At 45.7% G+C, this 17,731-nt stretch overlaps 1 protein-coding gene and 1 long non-coding RNA gene across 3 annotated transcripts in view; one reads left to right on the top strand and one right to left on the bottom strand.

Moving 5' to 3' along the window:
• Window positions 1–17,731, top strand: part of LOC128074598 (uncharacterized) — a 482,510-nt gene that overhangs the window by 425,583 nt on the left and 39,196 nt on the right. The window lies entirely within an intron of this gene.
• Window positions 876–17,731, bottom strand: part of RAB30 (RAB30, member RAS oncogene family) — a 45,982-nt gene continuing 29,126 nt past the window's right edge. The window contains exons 2-6 of one of the 2 annotated variants that reach the window (XR_008203218.1): window positions 17,190–17,290; window positions 15,600–15,683; window positions 12,090–12,273; window positions 5,253–9,362; window positions 876–4,756 (exon numbers count right to left, since the gene is read on the bottom strand). Coding sequence is in view for 1 of the 2 variants with exons in the window: in XM_052670437.1 (XP_052526397.1) it covers window positions 9,112–9,362; window positions 12,090–12,273; window positions 15,600–15,683; window positions 17,190–17,282 (612 nt within the window). In the remaining variant the exon portion in view is untranslated. Of the gene's footprint in view, window positions 9,363–12,089; window positions 12,274–15,599; window positions 15,684–17,189; window positions 17,291–17,731 lie in introns of both variants that reach the window. The other variant, XM_052670437.1, reaches the window with a different exon arrangement.

Genomic DNA, 17,731 nt, shown 5'->3' with positions numbered 1-17,731 from the left:
TGGTCTCTTGTTGTTGGAAGCCTTTGTATTCCTCCTGCGTTTCCAGTTCCTACCTAGAAGCTTGCAGCAACTTTTCTCTCTCCAAATACCTTTTCCTGTTTTATTGCTTCCTTGTGAAACACGGAGCAGATGGCCCAGCACTCATGCCGGCCATTTACTAAGGAGAGACCTTCAAAGTCAGTGGAAGAGGCAATAAAAGACAAATGGTGGCTTCAAGCTTCACAGCTCATTTCTCAGCGCAAATGTGAGCAGAAGGGAGACATCTGATCCACAGGATGAGTCTGAGTGCAAACGTTGTATGCTGACCACAAGGCTGAAGGCTTAAAGTGGAAGGTGTGCTCAGAGGGGGTTCTCTGCACCCAAGAAAGGCTGATTATGAGGGAAGTCCAGCTGCGGGCATGAAAAGAGCAAGGTGAGGGCTGAAGAACTAGCATTACAAACCGAGCGAAACACTAGGACAAAGAACATCAGCCAGCTCAAACGTGGCCTCCATCCATGCAAACCCAGGAGTTGGACCAGCAGCCCGTTTGCAATGACTCCAGGTATGGATGCTCCCTCTGCCGAACACCACCCTCTAGTGACTGCCATGGGCATTTCTTTGGTGTTTCCAACGCCGCTGCAAACGCTCTGACTGTGAACACATTCCTTGCTGCTGCTCTAGTGCAAAGGGACATCGCTCCCACGGATGACAGCTGTACCTTTGCCCTTGCTGTGAGTGCTGCAGGGTGCTGAACTCGAGCAGAATCCTCAGCGGTTGTAGATCTGAATTAAATCACGTCCTAAAGGGAATCATTTTGTCTCATATCTATGTTAAAAGCAACTTTGCAGATCAAAGCTAACAAAAATCAATCAAATCAGACACTTAAAACACCAGCTGGAAAGGATTAAACATTTATTTACATAGAGATACAGATGTCAGCGATTTCTAAGTATAAAAAGGACATTACAAATAAACATGAAGCGTCATACATTCATCATCATAGTCATCCAAAATACATTCCTTTCTCAACCCCACTGTACCACACTTGACAACAGGAACTTGGAAATAAACGGACAGGTCCAATGCTTCTGACAGGCCACTATTCCCAGTTTGGCGACCTCCAACACCTCCCCTCCCCAAAGGCAGTGCTGTCCCAGCGACCCGACATCAAGGGCCTGAATGAGAGCAGCTCATTCTCTCTACTGAAATGGTTGTGCTTGATCAGCAAGAAGTGTGTCCGCTCCTCAGCCTTCTGGCCACATGTTCAGGGCGTTTGAGCAATCAGGGTTCTTGCTAGAATTCTGTACATTGTGCTAAATTCACAATTGTTGGGGGAAAAGACAGCGGGTCATTGCAAGACAGCCAAATGTGTGGGAAAAGCTCCAGCCCAGGAAATTCCTTTAATGCTGTGATTTCACTGGCATGGAAGCTGCAAACAAAATGCAGCTTTTAGGGCTTCAGCAGGCTTCTAAACTACAATTCAAGCTGCAGATGATGGTATAAAATGTATTTTGTTCACGGTGTAAAAAGAATTAAGTGCTCCAGGATTGATTTGGTAGTAATCAACACTGAGAGCAATGCAGTTTTTCTTTTATGGAAGTGAAAACACCTTGATAAGTTCACTAAGAATTATCATAGCTTTTCAGGAAAGGAAAAACGTTTTAGACTTAAAAAGCCAAACCTGAGGCAGAGTACGGAGAACTTGTCAGTTTGGTTACATGACAAAGGGAAACAAGCCAGGAAACAGAAAATTAAAATGCCTACTCAACATATTAATGGATTCAAAGCAGATCTGGGTGAGTGTTTCTGTTCAGATCAAAGGCAGCTGGGGAAAAAACCCTCATAATCTGCAAATTCACAGAAGAGCCGAATGTGCGGAGCAGAACAGAGTGAAGTGGGAATAAAAGCAGAGCAGAAAGAGGCCCATCCTGCACTGACAGCTGAGTGACTGCAGCTGCTCCCATCCCAGCAGGCTGAGTTATTTGTTTTTCTTTTGTAAACAGCTGTGGGGAATGAAAGGGATGTGACATAGCTGCGGCGCATCTCATTATGCTGAAAACTGCACATTGCAAACTATTCCTCTAGAATCCAGAGAGTGAGAGAGGCTCAAAGCCAGCAAGCAACGAGCACCACATCTCCTCCCTGCTTTCATTAGGTGGCCTTTTTTCCCCCAGAACGTTGGCTTAAGGAGCTGTTTTTCCCTCCAGCGCTCCGTTTGCATTCATGTGACACCAGAGCCCTTGATCACATCCTCTGAAAGGGTAAGAGTACTTATAGAGAAATGAACATCCCGAGGTGAGAGGGCCCCATGTGGATCACAAAGCCCAACTGCTGGCTCCATGCAGGACCACCCAATATCCAGACCCAATGTCTGAGAGCACAGTGCAATGCTCCCTGAGCTCCAGCAGCTCGGGGCCGTGCCCACAGCCCTGGGCAGGCTGTTCCATGCCCACCGCCCTGTGCTGCAGACCCTTTCCCTCACCCCCAGCTGCCCTCCCCTGTCACAGCTCCATGCCATTCCCTCAGGCCCTCTCGCTGTCACACAGAGCAGAGCTCAGCGCTGCCCTCTGCTCCCTGTGAGGAGCTGCAGCCGCCATCAGGCCTCCCTTCAGCCTGCTCTGCTCTGCTCACAGACCTCAGCTGCTCCTCATATACCTTACCCTCAGACCCTTCCCCATCACCATAGCCCTTTGTGGATGTTTAATGTCCTTATGTTGTGATGCAGTGCTGGTGAGGCCACACAGCACAGAGGGGACAATCACAAACATTAGGAAACAGCCAAGAAAGCAAGCAAGCAGAAGTGAATCAGGCCGGGCTCCAGGAGATGCTCTGCAGAACAACACTGCGGTGCGCTCACACACACATCCTCGGGAACGTTCCTCCAGGATGAGTGGTGGAAAAAGCAGTGGCATGGATGGCACCTGCTGCCTCTGCCTGGGACTCAGTTATTTAATTATAGCACTAATCAGAGCTAAAATTATCTCCTGAACTTGCTGGAAAAAGAGAATGGCTTCAAAGGACACGATCACATCCAGGAAGTGCTAATAGCTTGATATTAATGTGAAAACAACCCGACTACAGCACAGCCAGCTCTTGTTTATCCACGGCCAGGAGAGCTGAGCTTTTAACCCTTGCTGTACTCCTACACCCAGAACAATCCATTACTGACATTTCACTGAATCACAGAATAGTTTGAGTTGGAAGAGACCCCTGAAAGCCATCTAGTCCAACTCCCCTGCAACAAACAGGGACACCCACAGCTTGATCTGGGTGCTGATTTCCAGCTAAATTTCCAGCATAATTTGGTCGCTGTCATCTCATTTTCAGCTATATCTGTGTTATCTTCCCCCAGTTAACCTCCTCCATACTTGGAAGGGCATGATAAGATCTGGATCCATGACTCCCAATTTGGAGGAAAAAATTCAGCACCCTTAACTCTGCATACTTTTTACTCCTGGTTTAAGTTACAGCTCATTCACAAGAGGGGAAAGGGTGCGATCGCATCCCTGGGTGATGACAGCCGGCCATCCATCTCAGCCAGATATAGCATGCCTGGCAGCAGGAGGCTTTGGGTCCTATCAGCTTGTGAGCGAGGTAAGTCAGAGCAAGGCAGCAGGCCCTGCTGTCTGTTTTCCCAGCCAAGATAAATCCTAAAAGGAGGCAGATGGGAGATCTGTAACCTTTATGGGACATTCAGCTACAATTCAAGTGGGTGACTGCATTTCAAAGACTGGTTCCCTTTGGGCTGCTTTCCTTAGGATGCTCTGGTCACTTGTGGGAAGCCAAGCGAGTGGCTCCCCACTGCTCACTGCCATCAGGAAACAGCTCTGTCCTTCAAAATGTCAGTCCTTTCTTTGTGAACAGCAACTAGAACAATTACTACTCACATCAACAAGAGGACATATTTGGTACAAGAGAGGATGGCTTCAGAGCCAAATTCTGACATTTTTCACTGGCCTTTCACTTTGACAGTGTTAGAAGAAGGGGGAATGGTATTAAACCAAAAAAGGAACATTTAGATTAGATGGCAGGGAGAAATTCTTTACTCACAGGGCAGTGAGGCCCTGGCATAGGCTGCCCAGAGAAGCTGTGGGTGCCCCATCCCTGGAGGTGCCCAAGAACAGCTTGGAGGGTAGGTGGCAACATGCCCACAGCCCAGAGTTGGAATTGGATGTGTCCCTTCCAACCTAAGCCATTCTGTGACACCAGAAATGAGTATTTTCTTTGGCTCCAGTGTGTTTTCAGGCAAGCCCTTACCAATACCAATATTTATGAGTTTCCACGTGTGCTCACCAGCAATACAAACTTTTACTCTTACACTCAAAAAGGTCTTCCAGTTGATAGACATTGGGGGAGCACTGGGTACAAAGGTATTGGGTTCTTGGATACTGAAAGCAATAAGGCAGAAGAATCTCAGGTAAGTCAAACTCAAAGCATCCCTTATTAAAATCCAGAGCAATCAAAATCTAAGTCACAACTGCGTTGTTGAAGAGGACCGAACTGAGGAAATCCCAAGAGGAAGACCATCTCTTCACCTCACATTTTGCACAGCTCTTTCCCAGCATGCCCCACATTCAGGAGAGGTTTTCTCTATGTCAGCATCTCCTGTCCTGTCAGGCCACAATGGCACCCCCAAAACACTGTGCATCCCGTATGTTTGAAGAGCCTATTTTAATAGCTAGAGAATTTCACCTGTTTCCCAAGTGAATTCAGTCTCCAACTACAGAAATTACATCAGCTCAACGTCTCAGCATGACTTACAGACAGTTCTTCATGCTGGAAAGAAAAGACAAGTGGAAAAGTAGCTGAACAAACAGCAGTCCCTTGGGATAAGGAACAATGCAAAACCCAGTGGGTTTGACTATAACTAATTGCAGCCCTTGCCAGCAAAAGCTGGGGAAAGCATGTCGTCCCACTTGTGTACACCCACAATGCTTCTGCATCACTAATTTCGACTTTCCCTCTCTTCAAATCACTGTCTGCTGTGTCAACCTCTGCCTCTGGCTATTATTACCGATGCTGAAGGAATTCAATAGCCATTAGCCACTAAATGTAGACTAGCAGGAGCCCGCTGTTACTGATACAGCTATTTCCAAAAAGACAAACAGCACCAGCAGGCTTGCAGATTGTAAGAGCTGTTTCACGCATTCTACAGCAAAGAACAAAGCATCTTGTCTGACAACTCGATACATGTGGTTTTCATTAAGTAATGATCACAAAGCCATTTAGCATTCAGCACAAATGATATCCCACTGCAGCTCAAGCGACTTACCTGTGCATCAAAGTGAGATGTGAGGTAGGAAGAGGCACCCAGTAATTTCATTTCTTCCACCAAAACACTCTTTCTGAAGGGCAGATAGGACATTGGTTGTTTTTTTCCCAGCACTCGCTCTCTCGTATGGAACTTGAATAAGAACAGAGGAGAATCATGGCTTCTCCCAGCACATTACAGTAAATGCCTAAAGGAAAATACTGATGGAAGTGCCTCACAAAGAGTGAGCAGAAGCACAGAATACTCAGTGGTTTACCCAACATCATCCTGATGGAATCGACAGCTGAATGGGATAACAGAACTTAGACCGTCTAGCTTTCAGGAGATGCTTTTAGAAATCTCTCCAAACAGGTTTGCTAAAGAGCAAACAGAAACCTATTGACCATTCAACACTGGCTTCTGATTGGAGCTATTCAATGTGCTAAAACATTTAAAGAAAAGGTTTAATTGGGGGACTACTATAAATACCCATTTTTCACCCAGAACTAAGAAGATTACACCAGGAGTGTGAGAGTACCACCCTAAAAAAGCATCAAAACCTAGCAGCTATGCCAAAAGCAAAGCCATGCTCTCATGATAGTGGAGAACATTTCCAGTCAAATTTGGCCCATCACATCAATTCTGGGTTTTGGGCACTCAAACCAGGAGCATCACAAAGCTTTCACTGTCAGCTCTCTCCAAAGCCCAGTCATCCAGCTAGGTGCTGGTCAGAGTCGGAGAGATGATTGTCAGATAACTGGGATTTGTATTCTTAGATCTCCTTTAATTTTTCCACTCTCTCATCAAACTGCTACAATATATGTTGTTACTAGCAGTTGAAAAAGCTCCTCTTCTGATTGCAGAGCCTTCAGCAGAGGACCAGATTTGAAGATAAGTCCTCAGTGCTAGGTGGAAAGATGGGTTTTATGTCCCAGAGGAATATTAGAAGGTAGAGAAAAATTACTGCTGCAGAGTTGCTGCGGCAATAAAACATCGCCTCTTGAACCGGTACTGTGTTTGTTAACTGCAGAAAAAAAAAAAAACATGTTTCAAGCTACAGCTTTGGCTTATTGCCTTGTAAAATCAAACATACCACCCTTGCTTCCTTTCAATTTCTTAACAGTCTAGACAGAATTAACTTTGAAAGGAATCACTTCAGATTTGTCCCTGGAGAAGTCAGACGCAACACTGGCCCGACCACAGCTCTACACATCTCTGCAAGAGCACACTGCTGTCTGGAGCCGGAGGTCTTGCACAAAGATTTGCTAGCAATAAGAACCAATGCTTGGAGGTAGGTAGCTAGCCTCCAAAATAGCCACCTACAAATTAGGAAAGGACTGGAAAAGAGACTCTGCCTTCTGGAAACCTCCAAGAGAATTCTCAAGAAAATAACGTTAGCAGCTTCTGCTATGTGATTCATTCAGTCATGATGATGTGTTAAAGTACAACTTCCAGAATGATGCAAGGAACATTTGAAAATGCACTGATACTGATATTCAACAAGATTTACCTGCCCAGCATTGACGGTTTTGGGAGCCAAACTGAGGAACCCACCAGTATTTCAGTGGGTAGCATCCTTCCTCCTCAATTCACTTGACCAAAGAGCCCTGCCCTTCTTCTCAATTATATGCTATCAAGCCCAACATCTGGGGAGTAAAAGCTTTTAGAAATTAAATGTAATACTGATTTTTAACTCGAGTGTTACCTTAGCTGTAACACCCTGGGTCTTGCTATAAACAGAAGCAGCTGTTTGTGTTGGGTGGTCTGAACAAGCTCAAATCAGGCTGTGTTTGGCAAGCTGGGGAACGCTCAAGAAAGACAATGCTCTTGTAAGCTGTACCACACAACTCAGAAGAGCAGCAGCCATGAAGTCCCACAACTTTCTAAATCCTCTGGAGGACATCATGAGCAGAGACCTAAAGGACCGGTGCAGGCCAGCGCGTCGATCATATTTCCCCAACATCTAATGACTGCAGCAGCACTTTGCAAAGTCTTACCTCAATAACAAGCAAGATCTGTACCACAATTTCTACTTCTTCATTTTTAGCACTAATCACAAAAGAAGAAAGTGACGTAAAATTAGCAAGAAAATATTTTAAATGGCCATATGATACAACTATCCCCTCTCTCTCAAATACATATATCACCATTACTGATCAAAGGCACACCATGATACAACCCAAAGAAATCCTTTCGGGAAAATGTGAAAAAAGCATTTTAAAATGCTACTTCTCTTTTTTTATTATTATTATTTTCAAGAGAAACTTACTGGCAACTTTTACGTCAATACAGAAGCTCTGTTATAGTCTTCAGTAAATGCCAAATGAGATTAAGGTGATTAACTTTAAATTACAGCATATCACAGCCATGTAATTGTCCAGAGAGATGTACCTGGATCAGCTAAACTGAACTCGAAGTTCTAAAAATCATCTTCCACGTGCACATTCATTATATTCCAATTTTGCTCTAAAGTCAGTGTGTAAATTTGCATCATTCGCATATGGCACTCGAGGTGTAATACAGATTCCATAATGCTTCCACTCAGGGGCTTTGCAGATAGAAACTGCCTAAATAGTTACACATACGCTGGAGTCTGAGATTAAGAGCACTAAACATCAAGTAAATTAAACGACTCTACAGCCCTGAATGTGGAAGCTACTCTAGCAGAGAGGAGAGGTCAAGAAGATGCCTTCCAGAGCTTCTCAGAGAACAGTTCCATCATGTGGTCACCAGATGGGTCAGACACAGAACGATGCCACTTGTAACCTGCTGCTATTTCCATTTAGCATTTAAAAAAAAAGAAAATCTCTACAAAAATTGTACCCCTGCCTTTCCAGCAGGAACTTTATCTACAAGCTTTATTTTTAATGCAGACATATTGCAGGCTGCCACTTGAACTGTGCTCTCTTTGAACCCTTCTGCACAATCAGCACACACAAAACATTTTGGTCATGTGTGGTGCCCTTCTTCTGCTCCACCAGAAACATCTCCCAAGGCATTTTTCACTTTTGGACATGACTAATTAGAGGAGGGACATTTTCTTAGTTACACGTTTATTACATTTCCAGGAAGTCTTTTCATCCTGCAGTGGGTATCAAAGAAGCACAGACGTTTCTCGCTATGTTCAGGCCTAGAAAAAGAGGTAATGAGATTTTAATGAACAGTGCTTATTAGTGTTCTTTTCTTAATCAGTCTAGGTTACACATTCAGAGGACAGCAATGTAGTAAAACTACATTTGGTCTACGGAATATTTGCTGAACTGCTAGCACCAAAGGGAGCAACTGAGCTGTATCCATGCCTTCTCAAACTGTTGTTTGGAAATGTTGAGATACATAACTTTCTTTTTTTAATTATTCCATGTTCATAAAAGTGCCTGTAGATGAGAGACATAACACTATTTCAAACACCTTCCTCCACAAAGACGCTATATACACATCCCAAGAATTCACTCCGCTGGCAGCCCGGATGATTGCCAGCGTAGTCCTGGGTCAGTGCTCATTGTTTTTTTCCTTCTTTTAAAAAGGAACAAACACATTGTTCTGTAAGAGATTTTGACCTCTTCCAAATCTTCCCCAAGAGAGGTTGCTCTAATCTCCCCCAGAAGGAAACGCGATAGCTCATTTTCTGCATCACATGAAGCTCTTGTGCAACTCTCCTTTCTCCTAACCCACTCCACAGACTGCAAGAAAAATTAAATGTGAACCACGTTATATTCTGCTACGTTGCCATGCAGCTGGAGCTGTCAGCCTGCCATGCTTCTAGGTCTGCGACCTGACTGCGAGGAAGTCAGATGGGTCAAGGCGGAATTCCCTCTGAGGAGACAAATCCCAATGAAAAACCTTCAGGTCCATGGCGGATGGGGAATCGCATGCCAGCTCTTTAATTAAAATTACAGCAAGTCAAATAGCTGATGCTTTTCCCCTCTCCTGGTAAGGGGGATGAGACATTGTTCACCAGGGTGTTCTGCCGTGCCTCTCTGATCAGCCGGCAGGCTAAGTCCAGGAAGAGTTTTTCCACATTATCCGATTCTTTTGCTGAGGTTTCCAGATAGTACATGTCCTGTGCCTCGGAGAATTCCGCTGCTCGCTGCTGGGAGACTTCCCTCTTATCAGCTAAATCAATCTTATTACCTGCATTGGTAGAAGATTGTAGAGAGGAAATTAATTTGACTTTCAAAACAAAATAAACAAAAGTTTGGGGTAAGGAAAAGTTTGGTACTGTACCTATTTCCTTTCGGTATCTAACAGGGGTCTGTAAGAAAGAATGGGACAGGCTCTGTAGCAGCGTCTGTTGTGACAGGAGAAGGGGAAATGGTTTCAAACCTAAAGAGGGGAGATTTATACTGGATATAAGAAAAAAGTTTTTACAATAAGAGTGGTGAGGCACCGGCACAGGTTGCCCTGAGAGGTGGTGAATGCCCCATCTGAAGAGGCACTCAAGGTCAGGCTGGATGGGGCTCTGAGCACTGATGGAGCTGTGGTGTCCCTGCTCATTGCAGGCCAGTTGGACTAGATGGACCTCTAAGGGCCCCTTCCAACTCAAACAATTCAATAATTCCATATGCATGGACAGTGCTTTTGATGTGAAACTCAGTGCTCTCCCTTTCAAATAATTGGTTCCCCAACTCATGGTCTGGGTTCATTCAATATCAGCTCACCTAATGGAACATGCTCTGTGAACATCCAAGTCAGTCAGCTTTAATTTAGCACCAGTGCATTTGTTTGCTGCTATCAACTGACATTAAAGGACTTCCGTTGTAATATCTACTGAAAATTCCCCTGTTCTGGCTCTGAGGAGCACTCAAACTGTCAATTACAGCATGTGAGACATTAAGTGTGATATTCCTCACGTCATTACAAGCTTTAAGGGAGTCTGGTGCAGAAAGTGCTCTCCTAGTTTAATTAAATATACCTGTGAGCAGTCTGGCTTGGAACATGGATGGGCTTGAGGGGCTCCCGGAGCAAGGCTAGGCAAGGAACCAGCCCCTTCCTCTAGAGCTCATTTTATCAAGGAATTGATTAACATCTCCAACAAAGATCTGATATGATTATAGCTTGTTACTGACCACTTCACTTCAAACACAATCCTTGGGCCATAAATTAATCTTATGAGGAAGATAACGAAACACAGGATAGCGGAGGGCCGTGTCCAGTTATTCTGCAGGTTCAGGAGGAAACCTCTCCCAGCCTTGTCCTGGAGCTGGTGTGAGCACCCATGGACAAGGCTGCACTTCCACTGGTGAGCCACCTCCCATTGCTCTCCTTCCATCTAACACCCCTCTTCTTTTCTGACCAAAGAAGTCTTGGACCCACTCTATACACTGAAGTTACCAGTTCTAAACAAATTATCACTCAAAGCAGTTAATGGGTGTTACCATCTTCAAAGTGGGTGCTATGGCACTCATCATTTATATTTCATACAGCAGATACAGATAATTAACTTAATGTTCCCTAAAAATTAATGCATACATTTGCTAGTCATTAATTATTTCTGTTCCATTTGTACATGAGCCATACTCTTCTTATAGAGTGTAATGAGTTTCTTGCATGGAAGCTCCTTAAATCCCAAGGCTCACTTGCAATACTATCAGGGCATGTAAAATTCAAAAGACCTTTAAAGACATATTGAACATATTTTATAATGCTCTAGATTTTTCTTGTAAGCAGCAAACAACTACGGAAATAATGGCATTGCAGTATGAAACTTTCTGGCTTTACCCAGATTACGTTTCCATTTCTCTGTATATATTCTTGGGCCTTTAAAAGTCAAGTCCTGGACTATCAGATATATAAAAGCAGAGCATGGAGAAGCATGTGTAAGCAAAATACCCTTCACCTTGCTTGTAGCAGACAGATGGCCTGAGGTCTGTTTCAGCTTGAGCTGAAGCTGCTATAGATTAACATGACATTCAGTATTTATTTTTAGGTTCCCTAAAATCCATACAAAAATACCCACTTTTTCATCTCTGCTTCATCCATGAATGCTAAGATTGCTATTGCATCATGAGCTGGTTTCCACATTTGAGCCAAGACTCTGCTGTCCACAGCTGTGGGGAGTATCAGCCTGCACACATTCCCAGCTTGAGCAGATCCTCAATTACACAGAGAGATCTGGCCTGGGAGTCGCAAGGGATAAGTTCCCATTCTTAGCTCTGCAGAGCTACACAACCAATGCTTCAGTGCTTTATGGGACCAATCCATGGGAATTATCCACCTCTGCATGAAGTAGCATTAGGCTTGAGACAGGACATCCAGAGAAGGGCAACAAAGATGGTGAAGGATCTGGAGCACAAATCTTACTGGGGGTGGCTGAGGGAACTGAGACTGTTCAGTCTGGAGAAGAGGAGGCTCAGGGGAGACCTGAAAGGAGGCTGCGACAAGGTAGCAGTTGGCCTCTTGTCCCAGGTAACAATGACAGGACAAGAAGGAATGGCCTTAAGTTGCCCCAGGGGAAGTTCTGATAGGACATTAGGAAAAGTTTCTTCTCAGAAAGTGATAACTCATTGGCACAGGCTGCCCAGGGAGCTGGCTGAGTCATCTAGAGTTGTTCAAGAGCCATGGAGATGTGGCACTGGGGGACATGGTTAGTGGGCATGGTGGGGATGGCTTGACAGCTGAACTAGACAATCTTTTAGAGGTCTTTTCCAACCTTAACGATTCTATGCTTTGACAAACAGCTGTAGAGTCCTGAACAACTCCATCAGCACCTTGGGGTCATCTGCAGGAGGAATGACCCAAACAAACCCACAGCTCTGCATGGCAGCAAGACCTGCCGCATCGCTTCAAGCATCAAGCAGACGCCACTTGTTTGTCACCAAGCACCCCAGGCGGCAGCTCGCCCCCCTTCAGGCCACTCACCCACTAGCACAGTGATGACCTTGTTGCTGGCGTACTGCTCGATCTCGCGCAGCCACTCAGGCAGGCAGCGGAAGGACTCCTCGCAGGTGATGTCGTAGGTGAGTATCAAGGCGTTGGCGCTGCGGTAGTAGCTCTGTGTTATGGAGCGGAACCGCTCTTGTCCTGCCGTGTCCCAGATCTGCAGCTTTTGGCACAACGAGAAGGAGAGGAGAAAAAAAACATCGTTTAAAGACGTTTTTTGGTTGCGGTTTTTTGGTTTTTTTTTTCGTTAGCAGTGCTGTTTTGACCTAAACGCCTTCAGGGTACAGCCACTGCTGAGAAAGTGCTTTGCTCTTCTCCCCTTTGGCTTCCCATCCCCCAGCCCTTTTTTTTTGTTTCCATTTCTGCCTTTGCAGATTGAAATGCAAGGCACAAAGTCAGCTGGCACTGCTGCCGACTCCCCCCACAGCGCTCACAGGGCTTTCATGGGGACAGAGCTGCTGGCCTATGTGATGCGGGCAGAAAGTCTCCTCCTGCTCTGCGGTCCGACCCCCAGCAGGGTCTGTCCCAACAGCCACAGGAAAGCCTCTCCTCGAGCTTTGAGAGTCAGTGATTTAACCCGAGATGATGCACTGGAGGGTGGAAACCACCAGCTCAGATTTGCAGGCTCATCTAGGGAATCCAACACATTTCCTTCAGAGGTCCCACCCCATTGCTGGCTGCCTCCCTTCCCAACGTGATCAGTGTGATCCCTCACTACAGCTCAGAGGTCATGAGTTGAACCGCTGCTTGGCAAGCCCTCCAGGCCCTGAAAAACAACATTCATTTCCCTGTATGAATTGAACTTGGACCATTTTCACAACTTGACCCTCTGACAGCTTTTGGTTTGTCACCAAAACCACAACTTTTCAAAAAGGCAGCAAAGAAAAGCATTCAAAATGAACATATATCTGCATAAAAGCACATTGCTCTGCTTCAGTTTCTACTTTTTAAGCACCCCTCTTCAGAATTAAATATGCGGAAGGCTGATTTCCAGACAGAACCCTGTGTAGTTTGGGAAGAAAAAGTTAAAAGTAGTTGAGATTTTTTCCATATATTCAGCAGCCCACAACAGAAGAAGCCTTATTCTAGCCCAGTTCCAAAGTCAAACTATGTCAGTTACTCATCACAAATACATTAGCTTGAAACAAGAGCCCTCATTAGCAGCTTTCAGATGTGGGGTATGATTTTGAAAAAGTACATTTTTGCAGAGAAAGGAATTTGTTGCTGGCTTGCAGCTCCTGGCAGCCTTGTGCTTAATCTCTAGGCATAGCCAACGAGTTCCCTTCAAAACAAACCAGCCTCTTAATTCCACAGATGGAAAAAGTACTGACAACTTTGTTGCAGTTCTTGTCCAGTTAATTCTGTAGGAAAAATACCTACAGATTGGCCTAGTGGTTACACTTAGTAGATAAATGCTTTGCACTCATTGTGAATGTCTGTGAGCAGATAAAGGCTGGACCACACTGCTTTAAGGTAAGACTGGAAATCAAAAGTGGCAGATGGTTTGTTGTTGGCCAGGGCTGACTCCACCTGCAGAAGTTACCGGATGTTCATCTCCTGAGAGGCAGCTGATGCTTCCCTCTGCCCCAGCATTTTGCACATACATTGAGCCTTCTGCACACGGGGAAGTGTGTAGGATCACAGGTGCATGCAGCAGAGCCTTGTATTTGTAGTGGTGAGGATGCTTATTGGTGACTGGCACTGCAATTACTATCACAGCTGTGTAGCCCCTCTGAGCACACGCTGCACGTGCATTTAGTTCTGTCAGAAACGATCAGATAGATGAAAAATCCCTAAACTGAGTGTTATCCTGGGGTATCTACCAGCGACCCTTAGCAGCCTTCCATATGAAATGTCCTACATATGACTCAAGCTAGCAAGTCCCTCTCCACTGACTTTACAATGTAATTTTAAAGGCTAAAGAGTATTTTTCCAAGAAATTTATTTGTAAGTCTGAAAACCTTCTTGGTGCATGGCTCTGGATCTCAGTGGCTTTGCAGGAGACGCTGCCTGGCACAGAGGCACTCATGGCTTGGGCACAGCTCCATGAGCTCACAGAAGTGCCTCACTGCACTGAGATGTCACTTTTTCCACTCCATGCTGTGAGTCATCCCTGCTTTTCTTACTCATTAAATGTTGATTCTTACTAGCACTGCTTACTCAGAAAACTTCATCTACAAGTTCACCTCCCTGCCTGCACTAATGCAAGAGGCAAACAGGAATCCTTCTGCCTTTCGGCAAGACTCAACGTTGGTGACTTCCACTAACTTCAGTCATTCAAAACCTGGACCTCAGACAGAAGCAAAGCTGCTGGGGCTCCATCTGCACCGGCAGGACACACAGATGGCAGCAGAGAGGCAACTAGGAAGGGAACTGCCTGCAGCAGATGGGAAAGCCTTCCTCCAAAACTGCCTTTCTTCCTCCATTGACCAGGAGGGTCTCAAGACAGCTGGATTATGGCAGGTAGGTAAGGTACAAATGAACTCAATTTCATTTCTTGCAACCGACTCTAGAGAGCCTGCTTAAGCAGGGGTTGGACTAGATGATATCCTCCACCTGCTCAGGCTGGAAGGTCTCTTGGTCAAGGACCATCACTTGCCGTAAGTCTGTACAGCTACTCAAGCAGCAAAGTGCTTTTAAAACTGACTTCCACTTCCATGACTTTCTACTTAAAAAAAAAACAACAAACAAACACCAAAACTCTGCACTAAAACACAGGTGGAAAAATTTGCAGGACTGAAAATTTGCCTAAGTGCACTGTTTCCATCCCACCACTCCCACAAGCCTAAAGATAGGTCTCGATCTCACATGCAGCCACTGTCACACTGCTGCCACTCTCCCACGCGCTCACCATTAGATGAGATGAAGGCAGCAAGGGAAAAAAAAATTGTGTTCTTCAGCTCAATACTCATGGACAGGTATTTAACACAGGAAAAATAATTCCAGGAGCAGCTCAGGGACTCCGGCCACCTTGTGATTCTGTGATTCTGTGACACAGGAGGTTCATACTCTTTTCACAGGTCTTGAACACCACAATAGCTCTGGTGAAATCTCATATGACTTAAGAAGCACCAGTCAGCATCTTTGGGTATTGGAACTGAACCACAGCTCCCAGTAAAGAATTAGCTTGGACCCCAGTGTGTTTTCACCCATCTCCTTGCCAAATGATACCCTGGCTAGTTTCTGAAGGTAGCAGAGGACAAGGTGATGATTTGGTTGCAAACACCCCACTTTGGAGAGTAAAAGAGCTCACTTCAACCTGTTGAGCAAAGCACCAGTACTGCGATCTCATCACTCCTCTTAGGTCTGTAACTCAACAAAGTGGGAGACAAGCTTTGCAAGATCTCCCCTTTCCATGTTCTTCCTTACAGCAGGTTCACTGTTAAGATCCTGAGATCCGCTGTTAAGATCCAGCAGGAGGGCTGAAGCAAGAAAGCCAAACTATCGTGCCACCATATGAGTTTATAATGAAAACCATCATGTTCCTACCTTTACTTTTTCACCATTTATCTCCACAGTTTTAATCATAAAGTCAACCCCAATCGTGGCTCCTTGGCCTGGTGGGAAAAGCCCCTGAAAGAAAAGTTTTGTTAACAAGTTCTGCAGCAAGGCAAGACTCCCTCTGGGTGTCCCCATCCCTGCTTCTCCCTTGCCCGGTTCCCCAGATACTTATTTCTATCATTTACATAGAACACCCTTGAAGGAGCTGCACTGAAAGGTGTGACTGCTTTCTCTGCTGCTCCAGGTAGTGGGGACTGGGTCTGGAGAGCTCTGCATGCTGACCCATCCCCACTCCACCCACTCATGAAGCCACACAATTTACTGCCACCTCTTATGGGAAGTTAAACAAAAAGTGACATTTCCCCAGCTTTGAATTTTGGGTGGTCCTGTGTCAAGCCAGGAGTTGCAGTCCCTTGTGGGTCCCTTTCAACTTGGGGTATTCTATTGCTCTATAACACACAAAGGGAAAAGGAGAGGGGAAAATACCTTCTGCCTCTTCTGAATGCACAGAAGCAAGGGAAGGGCTCTCTGATCCAATTTTTCATTGCCTTGAAAGAAATGGGAACCTGAAGAGAAGTGCCCAGGGCACCCTCAGCAGCTCCCGAGCAGCTGGATGCTGCTCCCAGAGCACAGCCTGCAGCTGGAAGTTCAGCTTCCAGAAGGGAGGAGTACAGCCAACCAAACAGAACTTAGCAGAGCTTTTTGATTTCTGGTGTCCCAGCCTGCAAAGCTGTGTTGGTTTTGGGGCACAGCCATCCCCTACAGCAGCAGCAACACTGCCAAGGTGCAAGGAATAGCAGCAGCAGATTTTGCAGTTAACCCTTCTGATCTGAGCAGCTTCGCTGCCATCAGCTAGTACAGGCAATCAGAGAGCATGCTTAACATTATTAGTTTTAAAAAAAATTTAAAAAAAAGCAAACATAACTTGCATTTTATAGCACATCATGCAAACTCTGAGCCCAAATTACAGATGCCTGGTTCCTTTCTTGCTATTCCAACACAAAAAAAGCAAAGGCAGTTCTGAAAGCCTTGCATTTGACTCACTGTCAGCAACCAGGCAGATATTGTCTCACCAGCCTCCACTGTTACTAAAAGGTCTTTGAGAGCTGCTATGTGTAAAGCCACAAATACAGGGAGCACAGATTTTTGCCACAAGGTCTCGTTTTGCTGCCAGCACCATTTCATACTGCTTCAATTCATTCAGTGTCCCCATTAACTCTTCAGGTGTAACCCCTAAAGGGGATCTGATGTTAACAGAAGACCCTGGGCTCATAGCCCAGGAACCAAATTAATTAATCTCCTACTGATGAACAATTCTAGGGACAGTTCTGTGCAGCAGCAGCTTGGCCTACCCTAGAGGGATGGGAATGAGAAAGTCCATAGAGAGAGCACCAGAAGGTCCTTACAGCTAGAGCCCCAGCAGGACCCCGTACAGCACCAAGTACTGATGCAGTGCTTGTGCTGGTACCTCGCTATGGGTTACACCAGGCCACGAGCACGGACAACAAACTCCCCCCCATGGAGATGCAGTGCTGGTGGGCACATCCACTCTCCCACCCAACAGGTGCCCAACCTTACCTGGGTGAAGCGTCGCACCAAGCAGGTCTTCCCCACACCGGCGTTGCCAATTAAAACAATTTTGAAGAGGAAATCATAATCTTCCATACTCATTTACGCAGCTGCAAGAGAGGGAGAGTGAGAAGCGTGAAGCAAAGCAGTGGCTGAAGTGGTGTCCTCACATTGGCTGTGCAGCTCTGCTGCGGGACAGCTCTGAGTTTTGACTCCTTCCCGCCAGGGAAATGCTCCTCCTTTCCCCCTGGACTTTATTCCTCCAACTATCACAACAAAGGTCTTCCCAGCACATGGTCTCTCCAGACTCCTCAGATAAGGGACACAAGCCTGTCCTATGGTGGTGGCACCGCATAGGCAGAGTCCACACAGCTCCAGCAACGTCACCAACTGCACGGCTTCAGCCTGCTTCTGGCTTTCCTGCCATCCTGTGAGTCATCAGAGCTGCCTTCAGCCTAGGGCACGTGGAGCTGGGATGGGGGGGGGGGGCACTGGGAAATTGGATAAAAATAAAGCCAAAGCAAAACTTTGTGAGAATAGCTTGGCATAAA

The sequence above is a fragment of the Tympanuchus pallidicinctus genome, unplaced genomic scaffold, assembly GCF_026119805.1.
Source record: "Tympanuchus pallidicinctus isolate F22 unplaced genomic scaffold, pur_lepc_1.0 scaffold11, whole genome shotgun sequence".
NCBI lineage: Eukaryota > Metazoa > Chordata > Aves > Galliformes > Phasianidae > Tympanuchus > Tympanuchus pallidicinctus.
This window is presented reverse-complemented; position numbering and strand designations above follow the sequence as displayed.